The sequence below is a fragment of the Lontra canadensis genome, unplaced genomic scaffold (assembly GCF_010015895.1).
Source record: "Lontra canadensis isolate GAN:19392208 unplaced genomic scaffold, GSC_riverotter_1.0 scaffold58, whole genome shotgun sequence".
NCBI lineage: Eukaryota > Metazoa > Chordata > Mammalia > Carnivora > Mustelidae > Lontra > Lontra canadensis.
In genome coordinates, this window is record NW_022631052.1 from 10,540,889 (window position 1) to 10,566,057 (window position 25,169).

Sequence of the window (25,169 nt, forward strand, 5' to 3'; positions counted from 1 at the left end):
AATGTGTGCGTGGACAAATGAGCCCGCCCCAGGCGACGGCGAACCGAGGAACAGGAAGATCATGTTCTCACTTGGGACTCTAACCTTGTCGGAAGTAAACCACCATTTAGTGTGTACCGAGCGCTGGGTCCCCACCATCCCCGACTTCGCATATGTGTTGACCGGGGCTCCGGGAGCGGGGTACATTTCTATCCACTCCAGACCAACCTGTCCCTTGGCCAGGACGCGGTCTTGTGCTGCCACCTGCCTCTGATGAGCGCAGGAAGCTGGCGATCCGGAGCAGAATCCCTCCGCCGAAATGCCTGTTCTCGGTGGGAATGCGCCCGAGCCAAGGCGGCTGCGTGGGAGGGACGGTACGACTCCGGTCTGGCCCAGTCCCCACCGTCCACTTTCACTGCCCGGCGGTCAGCTTTTCCCGCTCGCGCAGGACCCTTTCCCCGAGCTCGGGAACTCTGCTGCTAGAGCGCGGTTGCCGGCGGTCCCACGGACGGCCGGAAGCGGAAGTGCTCGCCGGCGCCGCCCCGGTGGCGGCCGGGTGGCGGCCGTGGCGGCCGAGGCAGAGCGCGCTATGGAGCACGTGACGGAGGGCTCTTGGGAGTCGCTGCCTATGCGGCTGCACCCGCGGGTGCTGGGCGCGCTGCGGGAGCTGGGCTTCCGGTACATGACGCCGGTGCAGGTACCTGGCGCGGCCGGGCGGGGAAGGGTCCTCCGTGCTCGGGAGAAAGGGGTGGCAGGCGGGGCGGGGAGGCTCCGATCGGCCTCCCCCCCCCCGCCCCCCGGGATTTATGCCCTGTCTTCAGTCTGCCTACCCTGGTTAATGACGCCGGCGGGTGGGGGGGCGGCTGCGCCCCTGCGCCAGGGCCCTGACCTCCCGCGCGACCATCACCCCCCGCCTCCGGCGCCTGTGAGTGCTGGGGCCCAAGTGCCGGCTGCGTCCCAGCGCTGCCCCTCTAGCAGGTGGCTTAACGTCTCCGCGCCATTTCCTTCTTACCTGTTTCGTAGGGTTACTGTGGGACGTCCCTAAGACAGTGTTGGACACATTATGGGAGCTCAGAAAATAATACCTGCCGTTTTACTATGCGGGCCAAGTGAAGCCTTCTGGCCCCATTTATTTGTTTATTCAAGAAATATTTGTTGAGGATATACTGTGTATCAGGTTTTCTAGGCTCTGGGGACTTTGCAGTGTTGGTCCCCAGGCATGGACCTTATTTTCTTTCTTTTTTAAAAGATTTTATTTATTTATTTGACAGAGATCACAAGTAGGCAGAGAGGCAGGCAGAGAGAGAGGGGGAAAAGCAGGCTCCCCACCGAGCAGAGAGCAGGACTCTGGGATCATGGTCCGAGTGAAGACAGAGGCTTTAACCCACTGAGCCACCCAGGCGCCCCTTATTTTCTACTGCAGGGAGAAAGGAGGGAGAAAGGAGTAGAAAACGGTAATTTCAGTTAGTGGTAAGTGTCACTGAGGTCCAGGACAGGAGGTTAATTAAGGTGGTGTGTTAGGGAAGGCCCCTCCGAAGGTGCCATTGAGCTGATACCCAATGATTGAGGAGCTGACTGTGGGGTGATTGGGGCAGGATATCTCAGCAGAGAGAAGTGCCAGTGCGGATATTTGGGCTACAGGTGACCTGGGAGGAACAGAAAGAAGGCCTTTGGTGGGAGCCATCCGGCGTAGTATAAGAGATGAGCAAAGTAGGGTCCATGTTGTGCAGGGTCTTGGATGAGTTTGGATTCCATTTAAATGCAACGGAAGCCATCTTAATGGGTAGCAACGTATGAAGGGAAGGGAGGTGACTGCTGTGTGGAGAATGGACTTCAGGGGCTTCGAGAAGCAGGAGGTCAGGGGGCCAGTGTCAAGTGAGAGGTGGTGGTGACTTGGAGTAGAGTGGATTCTGAGAAGGGAAGTTTGAGAGAGTGTTCAGGTTGTTGGGGGCCAGATGTAGGGGTTACCAAAGAGGGGAATCTAGAGGGAGTCAGGTTTTTGTCTTTAGCAGCTGGGTAGATGGCGGTACCGATTACTGAGGTGAGTAAGGCAGGGAGAGGTAGCACATTTCCGAGGGAAATTCAAGAATTACTGAGTTGAGATGTCCATGAGATCCTCAGGAAAGAGGTGGAGGAAGCAGGAGATGACAGCTGGGGGTACTTCGAACCCTGCCTTGGGTCTGTAGTGCAGGGAGACCCAGTCACTGACATCAGTTGTTGGTAATCAGGGGCTATGCCGTCCACTGTGGGAGTCGGTAGACACATGAAGCTCTTGAACACTTGAAATATGGTGAGTCCAAATTGAGATGTGCTCCACCTGTAGAAGGTGCGATGGATTTTGGAGGTTTAGGATTAAAAAAAGGAGTGGAACATATCTCATTAATTAATTTTTAAAATATTCATTACCTGTTAAAAGTGACAGTAGTCTGGGTCTCCTGGGTTAAATAAAACACAATAGTAAAATTCATTTTACATTTTTCTTTTTACTTTTTTTTTTTTTCAAGATTTTATTTATTTATTTGACAGAGGAAGAGAGATCACAAGTAGGCAGAGAGAGAGGAGGAAACAGGCTCCCTGCCAAGCAGAGAGCCCGATGCGGGGCTCAATCCCAGGATCCCGGGATCATGACCTGAGCCAAAGGCAGAGGCTTTAACCCACTGAGCCACCCAGGTGCCCCAAATAAATAAAATCTTCAAAAAAAAAAAGTGCTGCATGTGCTGTGATGGGTGAGCTCAGGCTCTGAGGACCAGGAGTGGGGTCTTGGAGGGGATGACCTCAAAGCTGAGACCTGAGTCTGCTTTTTGCAAGACCTGGAGGTACCCTGTGGTGTTTAAAATGAGGTTTATTGGAATCATTGTGTCTTTTTTTTTTTTTTTTAAGATTTCATTCATGTATTCATTTGACAGAGAGCAGGAGAGTACAAGCAGGGGGAGCTGTGTAGAAGGAGAGGGAGAAGCAGGCTCCCCGTTGAGCAGGGGGCCCAATGCGGGGCTTGATCTCAGGACCCCGGGATCATGACCTGAGCTGAAGGCAATCGCTTAACCAACTGAGTTACCCAGGCACCCCTGGAATCATTATTTTTTGATACGAGAGCTGGAAGGGACTCCAAAACTCAGTCTTCAAAACCCTTCCTGGTCCAGAGAGGAAAAAGACGTGAGGCAGGGCTAGTATTTAGGACTCTGGAATCCCAGCTCAGCTCACTATTCCCTCCACACTGTCTGTACAGACACCACAGCTGTGTTCTGCTGTGTTGCCTCTGAGCCAACCCCCTGGGGTGCTTTGTGGTGACTCTATTCAGGGTCTCTATTGTGTATGTGTGTGTGTAGGGGGGACCCATTGTGACCCAGGCCACCCACTGTGTTCTGTGGGCTTTGGGCGACCTCCGTGGAGCCTGGCATTCTCTAACGGGGGCTTTGCATCTCTTTCTCTAGTCTGCAACCATCCCTCTGTTCATGAAAAACAAAGATGTCGCTGCAGAGGCGGTGAGTACCTCATTGAAATGCAGCTTGTCCTCCTGTTTTCCCTCCAGAATGAACTGTGAGGAAAAGCAAACCAAATTCACTCCATCTTGGCAGGTCACGGGTAGTGGCAAAACGCTCGCTTTTGTCATCCCCATCCTGGAAATTCTTCTGAGAAGGGAAGAGAAGCTAAAAAAGAATCAGGTGAGGATCGCTACGGGGTATATTTTTACTTAGTCATTGTAGAGGTCACAGTTCAAAGAAGCTGGTCAAAAGATTGAAAAAAAAATCTGTCCTCATTACCTGCAGATACCCTGTTTCTGAATCTGCCTACCTGTTGATATTTACCTGTGGTCCCCAGATCAATAATTCTGTGTTTCCTCCCTCATTCATGGCTTTGTGCAGAGCAGCAAAGACTCGGGGTCACCTGCTGTGCTCGTTCCCAGCCGCGTCTGAACAGGGCGACGCTCTGCCTTCCTGCGTAGCTCTCAGACTATAATAAACAGGCGTCCTTCTGTTTACCGCTGTGATTCTTGCTGGGGACTTCAGCATTTAAAACGGCCTCAGGAGTAGAGCTGAAGCAGTGGCTAGTGTTGCTGAGCGCCAGAAGGCTGGGATGGCCCTTTCGGAAAACATAAGCGTGCGAGATACGCTCCATCCAGGCCTGAGCTAGAGTGCGACCCGCAGCGAAGTCAGTATTGATAAATCAACTCTGTATTATTCAAGGTGTCTTTAAACAGAAGCACACATAAAAACCAGCCTCTGTATTGATTGATTGACAAAACATGACCAGAGGCTCCCCGGAACCTGACCCTGCATTTCCCCCGGTGGGGGGATGCATTTCAGTGTTTGTGAAGCCCGTGTTTGTCGATAATGAGAACTGGCCGGGATCTAGAGCAGTCACTGGTAAGCCCTGGGACAGAGGAAGCAGTGGAAGCTCAGAATCCTGTCCCCCCGAGGCACTCGGCTCTGTGAGCTGCACAGTTCTGGCGCCGGTGTTCAGCCCTGTGAGCCCGCTCTGCTCACTGTTTCCTTTGCCCACACGCGGGCAGGTTGGGGCGCTCGTCATCACACCCACGCGGGAGCTGGCTATTCAGATAGATGAAGTCCTGGCGCATTTCACGAAGCACTTCCCGCAGTTCAGGTGAGTCGGACACGGCTCCCCTGGTAGCTACGGGCTGTTACTTTGCCTGACCTGGTCAAGACCTGTTGCTTGTTTTAGCCAGATTCTCTGGATCGGAGGCAGGAATCCTGGAGAAGATGTTGCAAGGTTTAAGGAACAAGGGTAAGTTTGCTTGCTTCTGCTCTTTCCTTGCTTGTTTTTGGCACTGAACCCAAGAGGAAGCGATACCTGGTCTAGGCCTCATGGGGAGCATTCCCTTCGGCAATGCCCTCTCCCCAAAAAGTTGTGTTCTCCAGGCCACATTCCCATTTTGCCTGCTGGCTCTTTCCTGGGGAATAAGGCCCTGACGAGCATTTCGCCTTCAGTGAGTCTCACCCTGCAGAGGAAAAGGGAGTCGGGGTGGCCCTGCCTCTCGCCAGGCTGACTATACAGAATTTAGGGCCCTTGCTTTTCTCACTTGGGGCTCTCTAAGTGGTCTCTTCTCACTCCTGGTGGTCCCTGACCTCACGCTGAGTCCCAGTCCTGCAGGTAGCTGCTTGTCTGCCTGGCATTTCCCGGGCATCTCCTGGCTGTTGCAGACATGTCTGGGATGGGTGCTTTTTATTCCCATATCTTCATGTCGTCTGGGGTTTCGCAGTCACCTGTCTACCCATGTGCTTCTCCTGAAGTCGGGGACTTGGCCCTGATGCTCCACTGTCCCTTCTGTCCCCGCCCCTCATTAACCATCACCGGATCATTCACATTTTCTCTCCAGAGCACACATCTCTAGCCCTTTGATTTTTTTCCCTTCGCCCCCTCTCCCGCTCTGATCTGGACCACCCTGTCTCTCCTGGGCTCCTGCGGTAGCGTTCTCTTCTGTGTGTTTCTGCTTTGCCTTCTTACAGTCTACTCCCCAAAGAGCAACCCAGGTGGCCTTTTCAGAGTGCCAGCCTGATCATATCACTCATTGAAAACTCTTTACTGGCTTCTTATGGCCCTTAGGAAGGATCCTAATGTTCGTACAGGGCTTGCCAGGCCACCATTCTCCACTGCTGCTGTCTTCTCAGCGCCTCTGCTGCTGCACAGACCCAGCTTTCCTCTAGAGCACTGCGTGGGTCAGGTTCCCTGTGTCTCTAGGCAGGCTCGCGGTCAGTGTGCTGTCTGTCCCACAGCGTTGCCGTGCCGAGCACACACAGGTGTTTAAAAAACAGATGGATGTTTGACCGCATGCTGGCCATCAGCCCTTTGGAATTTTTTCAGTTGCACCATGAATAAGGTTTATTACGAATAGTGATGGGTTTTGTGGCTAGTTTGTTAGAGAAACTTAATAAAGAGAACAGCTTCTATTAGCATTTGCCATGTTCCAGCTATCCTACGCAGTGCCTTTCAGCCGGGGTCACAATGTTGTGTAGGGGTCAGAGGAGAACATCAATGTGTGAAAGGGCTGGGGTGGGCCTGGGTAGGAACTGCTCACTACGCGGTCAAACACTCCTCTCTAGCTGGTAGGTTGCCTTGAGGATTCTGGGCTCAGTATTGCCAGATACTGAATTTTTTAAAAAGAACATGGAGTTCCAAATTTTTATGTGTGAGCTCTACACTTTTTAAACCATTGGCACGTAATTCACATTAAAAAACAAAAACAAAAAACTTGGAAGACCTGGCTGGCTCAGTCAGTGGAGCATGCAACTCTTGACTTGGGTGGGGGTTGCGGGTTTGAACCCCACATTGGGTGTAGAGCTTGCTTAAAATTGAAGGGGCATCTGGGTGGCTCAGTCAGTTAAGCATCTGCCTTCAGTTCAGGTCATGATCCCACAGTTCTGGGATCAAGCCCCACCATCGGGCTCCCTGCTCAGTGGGGAGTCTGCTTCTCTCTCGCCTACTGCTCCCCGTTTTTGCTCTTTCTCTCTCGCTCTGCTCTGTCAAATAAATAAAATCTTTAACAAAAGTTTCTTCTTAAAAAAAAAAAAAAACAACCCCAAACAAAAAACCAACTTCTTGCGGGTCAGCCAGTGTGGAGGGGCCGTATTTGTCGTTTCATCTGCAGCTGTGATCTTTAACATAAAATTCTCTCTAATTCTGTTCACACTTTCATTTTGTAGACGAGTTACTTGGGGCCTAACGTGGTTGAATAATTTGTTCTAGGTCAGGGGTCAGCCAACCCTTTCTGTAACGGAACAGATGCCAAATATATTAGGTGGACCACGTGGTTGTCACAGGTATTCAGCTCCACTGTTGGGGCGTGAAAGCTGCCAGAGACGATACATGCGTGGATGGGCCTGGTCAGGAAGACGGCACAGAAGCAGGGGCAGGCCAGATGTGGCCACTGGGCCCCGCGTGTGCCGACACCACCCTGGGTCTTGGCCTGGAACCTGTCTGCCTTCCTCATGGCCCTCACTTTTCTGCCCTGAGCCCTGTCCCCTCACTCATGGCTGTATTTCCCTTTAGTGGGAACTTAGAGAACCTGGGTGACCATGGGGCATTACAAGACTTAGTATTTGGAATCACAGATATTCCCAAGGTCCAGAGAGTGTGTGGTAAATGTTTATTGTGTTTTCAAAGTGGGAACATCATTGTGGCCACTCCAGGCCGCCTGGAGGACATGTTCCGGAGGAAGGCAGAAGGCTTGGATCTGGCCAGCTGTGTGAGGTCCCTCGACGTCCTGGTGTTGGATGAAGCAGACAGACTTCTGGACATGGGGTTTGAGGCAAGGTACTGGACTATGGGCTTCTTTGGCTTTGGGTGTTACTGGCAGAAAGGAGAGCAAAATGAAATTCCTTTACCACTTTATGACTGCCTTTATTGGGCTCATTTGAATTTCAGATCATTAGGTTGTTTGATTTTTCAAATACTACCACACAGTTTAAGTTCCAGTTCTACTTCTTAAGATGTATTTTCTTTCATAATTTCTTTTAAAAAGTTTGTGTGTGTGTGTTTTGAATAGCTATTGGGATATAATTCATCTATCGTATAATTCACTTACTTAAAATGTATATAGGTCAATGGTTTTTAGTTCCAAAAAGTTTTTTGTCTTCATTCTCTTTTAATTGCCCCACGTGATAAAAGTACAATTATGTATTCATGTTGGAGAAAACTTGGAAAAATTTAGAGTATAAAGAAGAAAAGAAAAGTATAAAGAGAGTATAAAGTAAGTATAAAGAGTGTAAAGAGTACAAAGTGAAAAGAGAGTGTAGAGAAGAAAAATTGCTCATCATCTCATCCCCTGGTTCTTGTCTACTGTGAATACTGTGATGGCTTTTCCCCTGGTCTCTAAATACCTGTTTAGTGTCCTAAGGTGGTATTTGTTGATGATGCTGATAAACGAGAGGCTAAGCTCGAGCCCTCTTTTTTTAGCATAAACACCATCCTGGAGTTTTTGCCAAAGCAGAGGAGAACAGGCCTTTTCTCTGCCACTCAGACCCAGGAAGTGGAGAGCCTGGTGCGAGCAGGGCTACGGAACCCCGTCCGGATTTCGGTGAAGGAGAAGGGCGTCGCGGCCAGCAGCACTCAGAAAACTCCTTCCCGCCTGGAGAACTACTACATGGTGCGCACTGGATCTCTTGTCGATTCCCACAGCTCGGTCAGAATGCTGACTGGGGTCTCATGGGCGATGTGGCACTGCCTCTAGGGCAACTGCCTGGAGTGCGGTGTTGACATCCATAGGCTTCCGGATTTAGGAGGGCTTCTTCATTGCTGGTGTTTCCGGGCTGGGCTGGAAAAGTCAGGAGCCCGCCTTTCCCGGGCAGAGGGAGGGGTCCGTAGGTAGCATCGTGCCTGGCTGAGTGGGTGCCAGAATGCGACGGCCCTGGACAAAGCCCAGGGACACATCTTGGCTTTGTCCCGTACTAATTGAACTAGATGCACTTATTGTACAAAGGGGCTCCACTACTCCCCACTTCATGGGTTGTGGTGAGGATTGATTGATTACTATGGATTAATACAGATTAGGCTAGTGTGTAGTACATAGTAAGTACTAGTAACTATTAGCTCTGGACACTGACTGCGGCTCTTGTGGCTTTCTGCTGTTTTGTATTCATTTCACTGATTTTATTTATTTATTTATTTATTTATTTAAAATTTTTATTTTATTTTTTTATTTATTTGACAGAGCGAGAGATCACAAGTAGAGAGGCAGGCAGAGAGAGAGAGAGAGAGGGAAGCAGGCTCCCCGCCGAGCAAAGAGCCCCATGCGGGACCCGATCCCAGGACCCCGGGATCATGACCTGATTCGAAGGCAGTGGCCCAACCCACTGAGCCACCCAGGTGCCCCTATTTAAATTTTTTTAAAAGATTATTTATTTATTTATTTGACAGGCAGAGAGAGAGGAGGAAGCAGGCTCCCTCCTGAGCAGAGAGTCGATGTGGGGCTCGATCCCAGGACCCTAGGATCATGACCTGAGCCGAAGGCAGAGGCTTAACCACTGAGGCACCCAGGCACCCCTCACTGATTGTATTTAGAGAGATCTGAGTGTGTGAGAAGAAATTCCAAATTGAGAATTTGGTTTTGGTAAAAATAGGGGGAGTGTGTGCAGATGGGTTTAAATGTCTCTCATGTAGGGGCCCGAATGCAGCCATTGAGTGAATTAGGAGGGACTGGAGTCTGTCTCCATGGTGGTCTTTCAAATTTTGTACATTCTTTTCTGGAAGCCTGGGTTCATCTTAGAGCAGCGATTTCTGAACATGGAGATGTATCAGAATCTCCTGGGGGCTCTTAAATAGTATGGATTCTTGGGTTGAATCCTAGACCTACTGAGTTTGTGTGCTGTGCCCAAGAATCTGCATTTAAAATCTACCCTATCTACCCTGGAGGGATACCTGGCTGGCTCGGTCCGGAGAGCAACTCCTGATCTTGGGGTCATGAGTTTAAGCCCCATGTTGGGTATAGAACTTACTTAAAAAACAAAAAACAAAAAACCTACCCTGGATATAGCTGGTGTGGTCCCTTTCTGTATACTGGGATTTGGGGACGATTGCTTTAGATGACCGTGTGTGTCTCCGTGACGTGACTCTGACTTGTGTCAGCAGCACATGCTGATACCCGTTCAGAGGTAGGTGGACTGATTAATTCACTGACGGAAGTGTGTTCTATCAGTGGAGGAAATCGGATTCCTTAACGTTTAAGGCTGAAACTGAAAATAGCTGAAGAGATTATTATAATTTTTTAAAAATTGATTTCCTTTTTTACTTGGCAGGTATGTAAGGCAGATGAGAAATTTAACCAGTTGGTACATTTTCTTCGAAATCATAAGCAGGAAAAACACCTGGTCTTCTTCAGGTAATTCTTCTGGATGCTGTGGTGGGAGAATCTGGGGTTCAGTCACCTCCAGAACGTACAGATGCATGTAGCCCTGAGGTTTGGAATTCTCTCAGGAGTGTTTTTGCTTCAAGTAACTGAGAACCCAGCTTTTGTGACTTAAGCAGGAGGAGTTATTTTTCTCCTGTAGAAAGAAGGCCAGAGGTTAGGTGGGTCCTGACATTGGGTTGTGTCTCCCCTGTGTCCAGGTCAGTACTTCTGTGACTGTCATTGGCCTTTTATTCATGTCTGTCCCTTCATGGTTTGAAGATGGCCACTGTCATGCTTGCTGCCCCATCTGCACTGAAAACAGAAAAGGGAGGGGGAAGGGAATTCTTCACACCAGAAGAGCAGAAAGCTTTCTCAGAAGCCCCTCTTCCCCAGCTGACTCAGGCTTTCATTTCAGGGGCCAAAGGTGAGTCACTGGGCAGCCGCTCACCTCCAGAGAGGCAGAGGAAATGAGTGTGCAGCTGTCCCAGCCTCTGTCGTAGAGGTGAGGGAGGGAGTGGCTGGGAATGGCCCTGAAGCAGCCAGCCCAGTGGCAGCCACTGTTCTGTCCTGCTGTCAGAACTCCAGGAGGGCTTCAGATCTAGAGTTTAGGGTGGCTGATGTTGGTAGACATTGTCCCAGAGAGGATGGGGTCCTCTCTACTGCAGCTGGTGCTCACCGCCTCCGTCCCCAGCAGTAGGGGACCCAGGCAGCCAGTGACTCTGAGCCCTCTGTCTGCTCTCGCAGCACCTGTGCCTGTGTGGAATACTACGGAAAGGCTCTGGAGGCCCTGGTGAAGGGTGTGCAGATCATGTGCATTCACGGGAAGATGAAACACAAGCGCGATAAGATCTTCATGGGGTTCCGCAGATTGCAGAGGTGCGTTAGCTGCCCTGCAGCTCACTGTGTGCTTCCGCAGGTCCCTCACGTGGGCTGTGTTCTCTGCCTGGAGCCCTCTTTCTCCTCTGCCCAGTTATCACACCTGCTCTGTGTGGCCCCGGGGCGCCCCATCCCCAGCCTGACCCCGTCGTGCTGCGCTGCACTGACTTCCCTGCAAGATCGTAAGCTCTGAGAATCTGGCCCAGCCCCTGGCCCAGGGGTTTTGATACCTATTTGTTGAATGGGTGGAGGGCATTTGGGTAGGAGCAATTCACTGAAGTCTCATAAGTTCTCATTGGGTCACTGCACAGTTGGGACCTCGCATCTCTCAGTGGCCATAATTAATTCTGCATGTAGAAGTAACATTTTTCTGCTTTTCTAAGAGCCTCCTGGCTGTGTTGTTAAAAGCACTCTTCTAGGAGTGCCTCTGCCCTTGGCTCAGGTCATGATCTCAGGGTCCTGGGATCGAGCCCCACATAGGGCTCTCTGCTCTCCCCCGCCCCCCCGCTCCCGCCTGCCTTTCTGCCTACTTGTGAGCTCTCTGTCAAATAAATAAATGAAATCTTTAAAAAAAAAAAAAGCATTCTCCTAGACAGAGTGATAGAACGGACTGTACACCTAGGATTAGACGCACTACAGTTTTTGGTTTGTTTTAAAGAAAAGTATGCTGATTTAAAAAGTCCTTTCCCAGTCTCTTCCCTACCTGTTTTCGTTGGGAATTTGTGAAGTCCTAGATATCCCTAGGAGGAAAAAAAAAGTCAAAATGGGATTCCTAACTGCTTGCATCTGTGAGAGGTTCCAGAACCTGTGCAGTACTGTCGTCCTCCTCATTGAGGCTGGGAAAGACTGATGGTGAGGACGTTGGTTGCCCCCTTGCTCAGAATGATGTTTTCTCATTTTCTAGTGGGATTTTAGTGTGCACGGATGTCATGGCCCGAGGAATAGACATTCCTGAAGTAAACTGGGTTTTGCAGTACGACCCTCCCAGCAGCGCAAGGTATGGCATGACGGAATGTGACCCTCTGTCAGAAATCTGGCCCCATGAATCCTGACGAAGATACACATAATGATGTTCATCAAAACATTACTTTTGGGGCACCTGGGTGGCTCAGTGGGTTAAGCTTCTGCCTTTAGCTCAGGTCATGACCTCGGGGTCCTAGGATCGAGCCCTGCATGGGGCTCTCTGCTCAGCAGGGAGCCTGCTTACCAGCCTCTCTCTGCCTGCTGTTCTGCCTGCCTGTGATCTCTCTCTGTCAAATAAGTAAAATCTTAAAAAAAAAAAATTACTTAGCAAAAATGGATTAACAGGTGAACCGTCCTTGACGTGTGAAAATAGTGATGCCATAGTATACGATTTGTTATTTTCACATGCTTTCTCTTTTTTTTCTTTTTTTTTTTTAAACAGTGACAATTTTCTTAAAAGATTTTATTGATTTATATGACACAGAGAGAGAGCGGGAGACAGAGATAGCATAAGCAAGGGGAGCGGCAGGCAAAAGCAGAGGGAGAAGCAGACTCCCCACTGAACGGGAGCCCGATCCCAGGACCCTGGGATCATGACCTGAGCTGAAGGCAGATACTTAACTGACTGAGCCACCCAGGTGCCCCTCCATGCGCTTTTTTTTTTTTTTTTAAAGATTTTATTTATTTATTTGACAGAGAGATCACAAGTAGGCAGAGAGGCAGGCAGAGAGAGGGAAACAGGCTCCCCGCTGAGCAGAGAGCCCGATGTGGCGCTCGATCCCAGGACCCTGAGATCATGACCTGAGCCGAAGCCAGCGGCTTAACCCACTGAGCCACCCAGGCACCCCCTCCATGTGCTTTTTAAAGTTCTTGCACAGAAGCATCTGATAGATGCTTAAAGGAAATCAATACATGACTCCGTATACAAAAGTCTTACTCTCCCAGAACAAACTTAATTTCCTCATAGATCCTTCCAAACAGGAAAATGTGGGGAAATAGACCTCCCGAGTGGTAACGATACTTTTTGTTGGAGGGCTTACAGGCCACTTTTGTCTACGTTTGTCTTCCAGTTTTCTACTAGGACCTGTTTTACCTGTATCATCAGATAGGCATACATGTAAACTTTCCTAGTTCACATGAAGTGTCTTGCTGAATCCTGATTTGTGGTCTGTATTTAACTGCCAGCATTTGTATCTGTGACCCTAGTGAGAGGCAGGGTTGGGCTGAGCCATGGAGTCTGGGTCCCTGTTTGCCCACTCTGACTTGGTGATTGCCGTCCCGTCCCCCATTCACAGTGCCTTTGTTCATCGCTGTGGCCGTACAGCCCGCATTGGCCACGGTGGCAGCGCGCTTGTGTTCCTCCTTCCCATGGAAGAGTCCTATGTCAGTTTCCTTGAAATTAACCAAAAAGTAAGTGGTCTCCTTTTTTCATATAGCATGCCCAGTGATAGGGTACTTGGTAGAGTCCTTTTCCAGCAAGTGGCCCGGAACTTAGAGGAGGGGTCTGCACACTCTGGGGGGCCAGGTGGTGATGCAAGGGCAGGAGCTGGCTAGCCTGAAGGCAGTGGGGAGGCTCCAGGCCTGGAGCCCATTCAGGGTGGCAGCCACTGCTCAGCTCCAGCTGAGTGTCAGTACTTGGGAACACAGACCTAGTGTTGGGTATTCCCCAACTAGAACTCGGGATTTTTATGTAAAATTGATTTTAAAATTTTCCTTTAAAAAATGTCAGACTAAGTAACGTACTTGGGAATTTGGGCTTCGGTGTCTCTGATTAGATTACAATGAATTGTTTTGCCTTTGGTTTTGCACTGGCTCTGATGGGGTTTTGGGGGTGAGGGCATCCCAGCCAGAAGAGGTGAGCATGTGGTCTGTGTGCAGTGCCCCCTGCAGGAGATGAAACTCCAGAAAAACACAGGAGACCTCCTTCAAAAGCTCAAGTCCATGGCCTTGGCCGACAGAGCGGTGTTTGAAAAGGGCATGAAAGCCTTTGTGTCCTATGTCCAGGCTTATGCGAAGCATGAATGCAACCTCATTTTCAGAATAAAGGGTAAGGTGATTTCATGTAATTGTCTCCTTAAACACCTATGGCCTTACACGTAGTGCAGGTATGAAACTTCTTTGTCTTATAAAAATGTTAGGTGTGGGGCGCCTGGGTGGCTCAGAGGGTTAAAGCCTCTGTCTTCGGCTCAGGTCATGATCTCAGTGTCCTGGGATTGAGCCCCGCATCGGGCTCTCTGCTCACCAGGGAGCCTGCTTCCCTCTCTCTCTCTGCCTGCCTCTCAGCCTACTTGCGATCTCTTGTCAAATAAATAAATAAAATCTTAAAAAAAAAATGTTAGGCGTATGTCAGGGTTAGTATTTTCTAAATATTTAAAAGAAGCGTTCTTAGGGTTTGTGTAGACAGAACAAATTTGCTGCCCAGTATCCCTTTTTGGTAAAAAATAATTATTTTAATTCTAATTAAAACGAACCCATTCAATAATTCGGTTAGTAAAGAGCTGTCTTCTTTGGGTTGGTGCTTATGATTCTATTCTGGGTGTGCTAACTCTGATGTTTTGGTTTAATTAGATCTTGATTTTGCTAGTCTTGCTCGAGGATTTGCCCTGCTGAGGATGCCCAAGATGCCAGAACTCAGAGGAAGGCAGTTTCCAGATTTCGTGCCTGCGGATGTTAACACAGACACCATTCCATTTAAAGATAAAGTTAGAGAGAAGCAGAGGCAGAAACTACTGGAGCAACAAAGAAAAGAGAAAAGAGAAAATGAAGGGAGAAGAAAATTCATAAAAAATAAAGCTTGGTCAAAGCAGAAGGCCAAAAAGGAGAAGAAGAAAAAAATGAATGCAAAAAGGAAGAGGGAAGAGGTAGTTTTCATTACTTGAATACTCAGCGGAGAATTCTGAATGAATTTTATCAAAGTAGTGTCTTGTAGTAGGGATTGCGTGGGGCTCTCGTATTTCTGTATTCTGTTGGGACTTGGTTGGGAGTGTGACATGTTTGTGGAAGCTGATCTGAGAGTGTGTCCGTTGCTGTGAGAGCATGTCCCTAAAGAGTTCAGTGGTTTGTCACTTTCTGCATTTAGGGTTCCGATATTGAAGACGAGGACATGGAGGAACTTCTCAACGACACGAGGCTCTTGAAGAAGTTTAAGAAAGGCAAAATTACTGAAGAAGAATTTGAGAAGGGGTTGTTTTCAAGTGGCAAGAGAACAGTCCCGAGAGCAGATATGGGGATCCCTGATTCGGAAGAGGACTGCTGACCCGGCCCCAGGGCATACTCGAGCGCAGGGAGAATGGCGAGTGGGCCCTGCACAGCGCCCCACACAGTGCCCCCACACTTTCCCCGTGTGCTGGACCCACAGCAGGCATCCAGGAAAGTCGTGTTCACACTGGGGACAGAGGGCGCGCTTCACACTCATGACTGCTTTATGGAAACCACAGCAGCCTTTAAGGCCAACAGAAGAGGGTAAGACTGAGTGTAAATAATAGATGTATTTATTTTGATGGGTCCCCTCTAAATTAAAGCTCATTTTTCTGTGCCTATTTTATACTTACTTTCTAACATAAAGATACTGAGGTATACTTGATTTTTGGCCTTTTAAGTTTCCTTACTATTTGTGGGTGTCTTTGCACCTGACCTTTGTGGGTGTCCTTGCCCTGGACTTGAGTTCTCTCTCTGAGGAACTGCACAGAACACCCACGTGGAGGGGCTGCTGTTGCCGGGGTTTTCTTCTCTTTGAAGAATTGTCTCCACCACAGTTTTAGGGGAAGGAAGCAAGTCATTCTAGGGAAAAAAATTATGCTTTGTGTCGAATAAACTATTGCCTTCTATTTTGAATGTCTTGAGTGTGTGAATATGGTTACAGTGTCTTCACCAAGATGGTCAGTACCTCCGGGCCTGGGGTAGCACTCAGTACCGATATGACACCATAGAAAAATCTTGCATGTAGTTTATTTGAGAAGATGATGAATTTGTCCCCAGGTACAATTTTTAAAAAGCTGTTCAGGAGCAAACATGTTTTAAAGGTAATTCACATCTTCCACAGGTACAGACTTTCAGTTTACAGATGTTCTGGAAGGTCTTCATATGTGACGAGGCTGCTCCTGCTAAATGTTGTTTCTACCTTCCTTGGGTTCTCTTGGTGGTTTCCTTCCTGTCTGTCCCAATACCGATGTTGGGATGGCAGCCCCAGGCTTGAGGTCACCACTGGAAGTCTGATGTGACTTCAGTCTGGGTTTCCAGCCTTTCTCATAAGGCACCATTTATAATGTGTCCTGGGTGGCTGTTGGTTTCCACAGGGGCGCCTGGCTGCCTGTAGGAACACCTGCTTTTTCAGGCCTGCATCTCTTTAATCGATGCTTTTGGCAAATCAGTCTGGAGTGCAGGTTAGAAGGGAGGTGGGCTTGGGTATGTCTTTCATTGGTTAAATAGCCAATAATATAACTTGTATTTCTGGAAACTGGAAAGTATCTAGACACCATAAACACAATTCAGGTTGGGTTTTAGGGAAACCATGAACACATTTTAGATGGGGCTGAAATGGGTAAGAAATTTTCTTATGGTCGTAAGAAATCATAAGTCTTATGGTTTTAGGTCCTTAGTCCTTAAGTCTTCGTTAAAAAAAAAAAAAAAAAACCACAGTTTTGGGGGCATCTGGCTGGCTCAGTCAGTGGAGCATAGGATTCTTGATCTCGGGGTTGTTAAGTTCGAGCCCCACGTTGAGGGCAGAGATTAAAGATAAAATCTTAAAAAAAAAAAAAAAATTCAGTATGGCCTGTCCCACGGAGGGGTCAAGAAGCTACTCACCCCGCCCCAGGTCCATCAGCTGTGCGGCAGCAGGAAGGGACCCGGTGGTTACAGATACAGCTTGATGAGCTCGTCGCTGACTGCTGAGGGCGTCAGCACCCCCAGGTCTGTAAACAGCAGTGTTATTAAGGAAGGGGACGTGTAGTCGACCCACGGGTGCTCCTCTTTGAGATCTTGTTTGGTCTGCATAGTCTTCAGAGTATCTGCCTTATACTGAGGAGACAGGAAGCACGTGTTGGTTTTCCCCACACAACCAGGGCTCAGAGGTGGTGCGGGTTCGGCCTGAGCCATCAGTGCGTAGCTAGCTACAACCTGACAGTGTTCCCTGCACGTGGGGAAAGCCAGCTGAGTGGCACGCTGGCGAGGAGGGCAGAGCGCAGTGGGGACGTCAGGATGGCGGCCTGGCGGCCTCCCGGCCAAAGGTTTCGATTTAATGAAAAACCCAAACTGTGCCTCCCCTCACTGGCATGCTGGATTCACGGCTCCAAAGCTCTCAAGATAACAATTTCAGGTCTTTACAGAGAGCTTTACTATATGCCTGGCACGTGCCGAGCTTTTCTCCTGGATTTTCTCAGAACTGTCGTATGGCTCAGAATGCACTTCCAGCTCATCTGACAGATAACGGACACTCAGAGCACAGAGCGAATGCATCTGCCCCGGGCCGTGTGGTTAGTGAGCAGTGGAGATGGGGGCTGAGCCTGGAGAGTTGACTCCAAAGCTTGGACTGAACCATCAGCTTTCCCTGTGTCCTTGCAGCTTCCTCTCATGCCTAAGAGAGACTGAGAGATGGATGTTCTGGGGACAAACGGGACTCTGAGTCTAAGCTCAGCCAACCACTGATCTTTGCATGGCAAGTGTGGGAGCAACTAGTGATGGGAGGGGAGTAACTCACTGAAATATTCCTACACTGCTTCTTCCCAAAGGCCTCAGTTGAGACTCAAATACCCCTTCAAATATGTAAACAAGAAAGTCTTGCCTTAAACTTATCTGGGACATCCTGCTGGTTTAGTGGGAAGAGTCGTACAAACTTGAAACTTTCTGCAACAACATAAAAAGGCTTGTTCTGGGCTTTGGCACACACGGCCATCTGGTTGGTTCCAATCTGGAGAGTCAGAGAAAAAGTAGAAGGATGAGATCTTACAGCATATTCGAAAGCGTGTGAATGAACATAAAATACGTAAATCTGGCTTTGGAATCAAAGACGATCTTTTTAAAAAGACAACAGAATCGACATTTCTCTCAAGATAAACAAATGGCCAATACACACATTCTCAAAAGATGCTCAAGATTGTCGTTATTCGGCAAACACAAGTCAACCCACAAGGAGGTACTACTTCACACCTACCAGCATGGCTATAATTGAAAAACCAAAATAACGAGTGTCGGCAGGAATGCAGAGGGACTGGAATGCTTGTGCAGTGCTGAGGAGAATGGACAGTGGTGCGGCTACTATGGAAAAGTCTGGTGGGTCCTTGGGATGCTAGACACGGAATTACCACATGACCCAGAAATTCCACCCAGGTTTGCACCCACAGGAACTGCGAACCGGAACTCAAATAGACGACTGCACCCGTGTTTGTAGTAGCATTATTTACAAGAGCCGAAAGGTAGAAACGACCCAGGTGGACAGGAGTCAGTGGGCAAACAAACGTGCTCTCTGCACGCGATGGAACGTGACTCGGCCATAAACAGGGATGGTGTGCTGACTCCCGCTACGACGAAGATGAGCTTCGAGAGCGCCATGCTGTGTGAGACCGCGGCCCTGAACTGTACATGTGAAAACCCTATGCGGTATCCATTTCACCACGCAGCAAAGGATCACGAGATCTTTCCATGTTAAGCAATGGATGGAGAAATTTTAACACACTATATTGATGTCAAATATGCCCAATTTAAAAAAAACAACAATCAAACCCAATTCTAGTTAAAACATGTTTTGAGGAAGATAAACTGCAGTCCCGTGATTCTCATAGATCAAAGAAATGGGACCAAAATTTGGCTACCGCAGTGGCATCTGGGGACTGGGAGACAATTTGCCTGGATGGTGTCATCTGGAGGCTAAGGGGTTGCTGGGGGAGCGAACGGTTACGTCGCCAGGATGTGGGTCAGCGACCCCTCCCTGCCTGGAGCAAGGACTGTGGGGAACTGACATTCTTACCTTGTTGATAATCCCTCCGTTTTCAACAACTCCTTCAGCACCAACTATGACAAGATCCACTTTCTCCATGATGTAGCTAGAGGAATTTTTAACAAAATTACACTCTTTTCTTGGCTCTTACGAGCAGCAGTATCACCTGCAAAGACCAGTATTCTTCCATTTTCACCAACGTAAGTTCCTCTCATCACTTCCTTCCTTCAAAAGAGCACTAAACCCGAGACAACCTGGGCACCGCTGGCGGTTCTGCAACCATGAGCATGAAAACGCGCTGTGACCACAACCCCCCCCCAAGCCAATCCTGCCGTATATGTGCCCTCCCCACGGCTGCCCGGCACACGTACATGCACGTGTACAGTGACGAACGTGAGAATCGCGTGACCCGCTCTTTATCCTCACTACCTGTGCGACACTCTCTTTTCTGATCGACTTAAAACGAAACAGAAATTTAAAAACCTATCGTGATCCGGAGTTGGAAGAAAATGTTATGTAATTCAAGAATCTTTGAGCTACGGTAAAGGCCAATTTGCCTTTGAAAATGAGCAATGAAGTAGATTTCTTCAAAATGCTTTCTTTTGAACGCTTTCCTAATTTCCTTAATTATCTGCCTTATGTCTTTTTTTCCTTTTCTTTTCCTGAGAGACTTTCAGTCCTGTTTTCTTTTGTGAGGTACATTGGCAGTTCTCAGAACATGTGTCCTCAGTTTTGGAAGTGAAGTCATATGGGTAAGTCAAAGAATTCCAGTGTGCCACTGAGGACAGCCCATGCCTTCCGCTGAGGAGGGAGTCCTGATATATGTACTGACTTGAGCCTGACTTTTGCACCTTGCTCTTAAGATGCATCATAAGGGACCCTGGGGGGCTCAGTAGGTTAAGTGTCAGCCTTTGGCTCAGGTCATGGTTCCAGGGTCCTGGGATTGAGTCTTGCATTGGGCTCCCTGCTCAGCAGGGAACCTGCTTCTTCCTCTCCCTCTGCCCCTCCCCCTGCTTGGGCTCTCTCTCTTTGACAAATAAGTAAAATCTTTAAAAGAATAAAATAAAATGCACCTTAAGGCCACATAAATGACTCTCATTCTCTGAAACACGCTACAGCTCGTCTCCTGCATACACCATCGAGACCTTTTCACGAGCTTGCTGGTTTAATGCAGCCATCAATTCGGAGGCAGAACATGAGCCAATGCAGTTCTATGAATAGGACTCCAACCGGAAACCCTGCTCCAATCTGACCCCAGGAGTGGGTGAGGAAAAGGAACAGTGCTCAGGGGAGATGGGAACTTACCCAACAGCAGCATCCAGGACCACAGTGACAGGGACGTTGAGGTGGCAGAGAGCTCTGGCCATTTTCTTACTGGAAAATGATATTTTTGAGAACATAAGCAAAAGTCCCATAGTGGCAGATGAGGAGTCACTTAATTTGGACAATGGTAAATCACAATAGCTTGAAACTCAGTTCATATTCAGGGACTAAGGGGCATGTTCTAAGACTCTGGACTAAGGAAACAAGAATTTGGGTTCTTTAGAAGAAAATATGTTTCAGGAAAACTATATTCTTGGGGACTCTGGGTAAGAGATGCACATACAGCAAAAAAGGAGACAGTTTTTTCTTTCATGATCTTCTGGATGGAGATGGGAATTATCTACTCCTTGATAAAAATTTTTCCATTGGCATATCTAGGTCCTGCACAGTGGCCTACTACCAATACACAGAGATTTTTCTTCGGGGACAGGAAAAGGCACAATGGCAAGGCTGAGTCACTGGCCAGTGGGGGGGCATGGTCTGGGGCTTCCTACACAGGTTCTAATCCTTCCCTTGCTCTCTAAAATGACCGCTGGGCCCAGAACCAAACGGAATGATACTTGCCCCGATAAGTCGGGCTGTGACTCTGTGATGTACACACTGAAACGCTTCTTGGCCGCCACTGCTGCCTCCAAAACTCTCAGGACCACTCTGGAGTAGGCATGAGTTAATATTCTCTGCGGACCAAGAAAGTTCTGTCAAAAGGGCAAACTTCACAGTGATCACCCCATACTCTCTGCCCCGAGCATGCCTGTTCCCAGTACCCCCAGGCTTCTCTCTATGCTGTCTCACAAATCAACTGGAATCAAGCGAGATTCTTGATGGCCCGTCTGTGGAGGGTGGGTCACCTCTTCCCATACCAAATGCAGGAGTGGAATCTCCATGTGGTGTTACTCACAAGATACAAAAGCCTTTCTATCTGAAGGCTCTGCTCGGTTCCTTTGGGGGCGCCTTCCTAGTTCAAAGACATGGTTCTAAGACAAGGCCCGCAGGCACGAGGCAGGTTGCAGGAAGAAATGCAGGGGCTCGGGTAGGGCCAGCAGCAAAGAGGAGAGACGGATCCCCAGCTGTTGTCACACGGTCCTTACTATTGCCACATCATCTGATTTTTTTCTTGAGAATCCAAGACAGAAGTGTTGGCTAACTTCTTTTTAAATTTATAAACACCATTTCAGGTAAACAACCCATCTGTGGGCCAGATACAATGGGCAGACACTCACTACGGCTCTGTTCTAATGAACGGACTACGCGGTTCTGTATAATGCAAAACTGACAGACAGAGCGCGCCCTCGCTTCTTTCTGGGCATTGCCCGGGAGCCTGTCAGCGATGCAGATTCTCAACTCCCCGACCCAGACCTGCTGAATCAGAACTGGCACTGAACAAGATCCCCAGGTGGTTCGTCTGCAGGTTCCAACGTGGGCAGCTCTGCTCTGAATTTAGTCTGAAGTCAGCGCTGATGCAGGTGGTATTAATACATTCACACACACCAGGGTGCAGGAGGCGGTCACAGTCCTGCCTCCGTGTGGCCCAAGGCAGCTTTGTTTGCAACTTGCTTTTGTACAAGTTCCACTCACATCTATTACATCATTTCGTGAAGAACACACTTCAAAGGTTGGGAAGGGGGTAATAAAACAGGACGAGATTTCAGAGTCAAACACAAGTAAAGAATTTTATGGTCCGTGGAGGCTTGGATGGCAGGAGAGGGACGCCACTGGAGAGACATCATAAAAGTTTTACTGCCCCTTTGCTGGGGGACTGGCTTAACCTGCAGCTCCCGTCCTCACTTCACCTAGAATCCCTTGGCAGCTCCGCGTCTCAGCAGTAGCGCCGGAAATGAAATGAAAGACAGCATCCCAGGCCAGCCCTGACCTTCACCGAGAAGACACTCAGTATGAACCAGTGCCAACAGCTGTTAGGTGTTGATTTAATTTTGATTTAGTACATACCCGATAATGAAAATACTTCTTTGATAACGACATCTTATTAAACCAAGAATCATCCATGCTGTCCCACTGGTTTTTTCTCTTCTGGTTTATTTTATTTAAAGTCTATTTGCTGTTTTTCAGTAATCTCTACACCCAATGTGGGGCTCAAACTCAGGATCCGGAGATCAAGAGCTGCACGCTCTTCTGACCAAGCCAGCCCGGCGCCCCTCTCAGCCTGTTTGATGTGCCAGCCTCTGTAGTAGCATCTAAGCGTTTGTATAGCGCGTTTGTATATGTGCCAGGCATAGTACAGAGTCCTTAGATCGTCTCAGTACCTCCTCCCACAGCAACCTGATGAGGCAGGTGCTGCTATCACCTTGATTAAGCGGATGAGAAAACCAGCGCAGAGTGGTTAAGTAACTGGTGCAAGGCGACACGGCGAATAAGTGGCAGAGGAGGGATTTTCCCCCAGGAGTCTAAGTCCAAAGTCCTTGCTCCCAATTACCACATGTGAGGAAATCTACTCACCGCCCCATCTTTGATGAAAGTATGGCACAGATCTGCAATTTTATTTCTTGATAGGGATGTTCTCCTGAGAAAAATTTCTCCCCGCTCAATCATGATCTTTTTACATTTAGAGTAATCCTAGGAAGAAAAGAGCAAAATGAGGGGTAGAGCCGAGGATACCTGCAGCCACACACAGGAGCAGACAGGTGGCCCGAGGAGGGCGGGGCTTACCGAATATTCTAGAGAAGTCAGGCTGATGAAGCGCAGGAAGAGCTTCCCACCGGAGGACACGGCCACGGAGGAGTCCACGCCACAAAGGGTTTCTATGGCACGGGTGAGATTCGCTCGCAGGCCCTGGATCGTCTCCCCTGCATGGGTCACGTGAGGAATGCGGTGTTCAGGTTAGTATCACAGCCCCTTGGCAGGTCTGTGATTCATACATTATGCAACCAGAGACACCAGTGAGCAGACAGGGTCGCTGCTCTGATGGGGACTCCCCTTCTCGAGGTAGAGGCAGACAGTAAACAAGCAAAGAAATACACAAGTTACAGACTGAATGAGGACAGAAAGCAGCAGAATGATGAGAAACGTGGGGCTAACAGGGATGGCCTCTGGAGTGGAGGCCATTTAAACTGAAACCCGAGTAAGAAAGGATCCAGCTCCGTAAAGATCCAGTGGGAAAGGTATAGGTGCACACTATAACAACTCAGAGACCTGAGATGACAATGAACTTTACGTGACAGAGAGGCCACCAGACTGCAGCACAGTTTTGTGAGGGACGGCATGGAAGGAAATAAGCAGAAGTGGCAGAAGAGGTCTGAGAAGCGGTGTAGAAAAGGCTCAGTGTTTGTGTGTTATTGTAGGTACAATGGGAAGACACTGCAGTTTGTCTTTAGGCCAGCCCTTTGGATTAAAGAAGGCATTATCAATACTATTATTGTTATTTTGCTTGTGAAAGACATATGCTCTACCAAGAAACTTATATTTAGGATGCCTGAAAAGAGCAGGCGATCACAATGAATGATGCTAATACTAGAATTCTGGAACACTCTGTGGCAAGTGCACAAATTCTGGCACAAGACAGAAGCTCCATAAACACTTACAAAGCTGAACTGTTGCTATAATTTAAGATTCATGGTTAACTTGATATAACATAGTCACTCTTGATTCAAAGTGTATCTCACTTATGAAAGGGGACCCATTTAATGATGACTGATGGGCTCTTTCCAAGTCAAAATGAAGACTGAAAAGGAGAAGTTGAAACAGAGCTGTATTACTTTACATAGGCCCCCACGCAGTTTCACTTTCTATGCTTTTTTTTTTTTAAAGATTTTATTTATTTATTTGACAGAGAAAGATAGAGCGAGCGTGCACAAGTGCACAAGCAGTGGGAAGGGGCAGAGGGAGAGGGTGACACAGACTCCTAGGATCCTGGGATCATGACTTGAGCAGAAGGTGGACACTTAACTAACTGAGCCACTCAGGCGCCCCAACTTTCTACACTTCTGCCAGTTCCTAGAGGAGTGTTTGAATATGACCGTCTTCACCTTGATCTCTCTTCAAGAACTCCAGCAAAGTCCGGATGGCAGCTACTGCTGAGGCCATGTCAGGATCTTCTTTCATCTGAGACTTAAAGTAGTCAATTAACTCTGGGGAGGGAGAAAAAAGTGATTCATCAAATTCATTTAGCAGGTTGTAAGACCAGAGAGCTTTTCAGTGACTTAAGAAATAAACTAATTTTATTTAAGATTTTATTTATTTATTTGAGAGGGAGAGATAGAGAGGGCACACATACACACGAAGGGGGGAGGCAGAGGAAGAAGCAGACTCCTGCTGAGTGGGGAGCCCGACGCAGGACTTGATCCCAGGACCCTGAGATTATGACCTGAGCCAAACGCAGATGCTTAACAGACTGAGCCACCCAGGTGCCCCAGAAGCAAACTAATTTTAAAAATACTTTCTTTTGAGGGTGTTTGGCTTCAGAGGCACTATAAATGTTGATGGGACTAGAGATGACCGGACTTTAGTATTTACCAGACGTGTTTCTCATTTTTGAAAAAACTATCCGTGCACAAAAGGCATAACATTTAAGCACCACCACGTGACAGTGGAAGGTCATCCTCCTTCTTATCCTTGACTACAAGTCCTGGGAGGATCCCAGAGTCAACCACTGTACCAATTTCCCCTCCACCTGTCCAGACAGTCCGTGCCAATTCTAGCCTGTTCACCTACTTACATATGTACATGTACATGCAAAGGTCCATCCCTCTGTATTTTTAAAATGATACGTATCATATGTCAGTTTGCCCTTGTGTTTCACTTAATAAAACACCCTGATAACCATATTAGATGAGCACATCAAATACGTCTTTTTAAAAAAATTCTAGTACCAGATCCAGTAAGGCGGGGAATCTTACTCATATTTACATATGAGGAAATCACGACTGCCGAAATCTGCACACCTCGTCTAAGTCTCCCTCTTTTGGAGGAGGGCACTCTAAAGCGCTGGGAGAAGGTCGGTCTGGGAATACCCTGGGGACCCATCTTACAGGGACAGCGAAAGGGACCGAGTCGCTACTAGAAGCGGCACATCCAGTCCAGCAGTCCAAGCTTGGAAAGTGACTTCTGGAGGGACCCCCGTGCGGCTCTGCTTTAGGCCCAACAGGCCACGTCCCGTCCCGACTTACCATTGCTGTCCATTGTGCCCTCCGGATCGCGCAGCCCGAGGGGACCGGGAAAGCCCGCGCTGCCTGTAGAGTCCCACGACCGCAGGAGTTCTCAGCTACAGAGACTGACAGCACGCTGCGCGACTCCACACTCCAC

At 48.5% G+C, this 25,169-nt stretch overlaps 2 protein-coding genes across 3 annotated transcripts; one reads left to right on the plus strand and one right to left on the minus strand.

The window, feature by feature from the left end:
* Nucleotides 1-545: 545 nt before the first annotated feature.
* Nucleotides 546-15,486, plus strand: DDX55 (DEAD-box helicase 55). 2 transcript variants are annotated; one of them, XM_032876451.1, is made up of 14 exons: nucleotides 547-676; nucleotides 3,411-3,461; nucleotides 3,555-3,641; nucleotides 4,490-4,581; nucleotides 4,660-4,722; nucleotides 7,099-7,248; nucleotides 7,891-8,080; nucleotides 9,729-9,811; nucleotides 10,565-10,696; nucleotides 11,601-11,693; nucleotides 12,955-13,069; nucleotides 13,538-13,706; nucleotides 14,228-14,520; nucleotides 14,739-15,486. In XM_032876451.1, the coding sequence occupies exons 1-14, from the start codon at nucleotides 569-571 to the stop codon at nucleotides 14,913-14,915; spliced, it is 1,803 nt and encodes a 600-aa protein (XP_032732342.1). In that variant the 5' UTR covers nucleotides 547-568; the 3' UTR covers nucleotides 14,916-15,486. The 2 variants fall into 2 exon arrangements, with proteins under 2 accessions (XP_032732343.1, XP_032732342.1); XM_032876452.1 differs by lacking the exon at nucleotides 14,739-15,486 and having other exon boundaries at nucleotides 546-676; nucleotides 14,244-14,379.
* Nucleotides 15,487-16,393: 907 nt separating this feature from the next.
* EIF2B1 (eukaryotic translation initiation factor 2B subunit alpha) lies at nucleotides 16,394-25,168 on the minus strand. Its single transcript, XM_032876457.1, has 9 exons — nucleotides 25,034-25,168; nucleotides 23,894-23,995; nucleotides 22,578-22,714; nucleotides 22,368-22,484; nucleotides 20,478-20,590; nucleotides 19,896-19,964; nucleotides 18,621-18,696; nucleotides 17,439-17,564; nucleotides 16,394-16,675 (listed from the first exon to the last, which is right to left on the minus strand). The coding sequence occupies exons 1-9, from the start codon at nucleotides 25,044-25,046 to the stop codon at nucleotides 16,511-16,513; spliced, it is 918 nt and encodes a 305-aa protein (XP_032732348.1). The 5' UTR covers nucleotides 25,047-25,168; the 3' UTR covers nucleotides 16,394-16,510.
* Nucleotide 25,169: the final 1 nt, after the last annotated feature.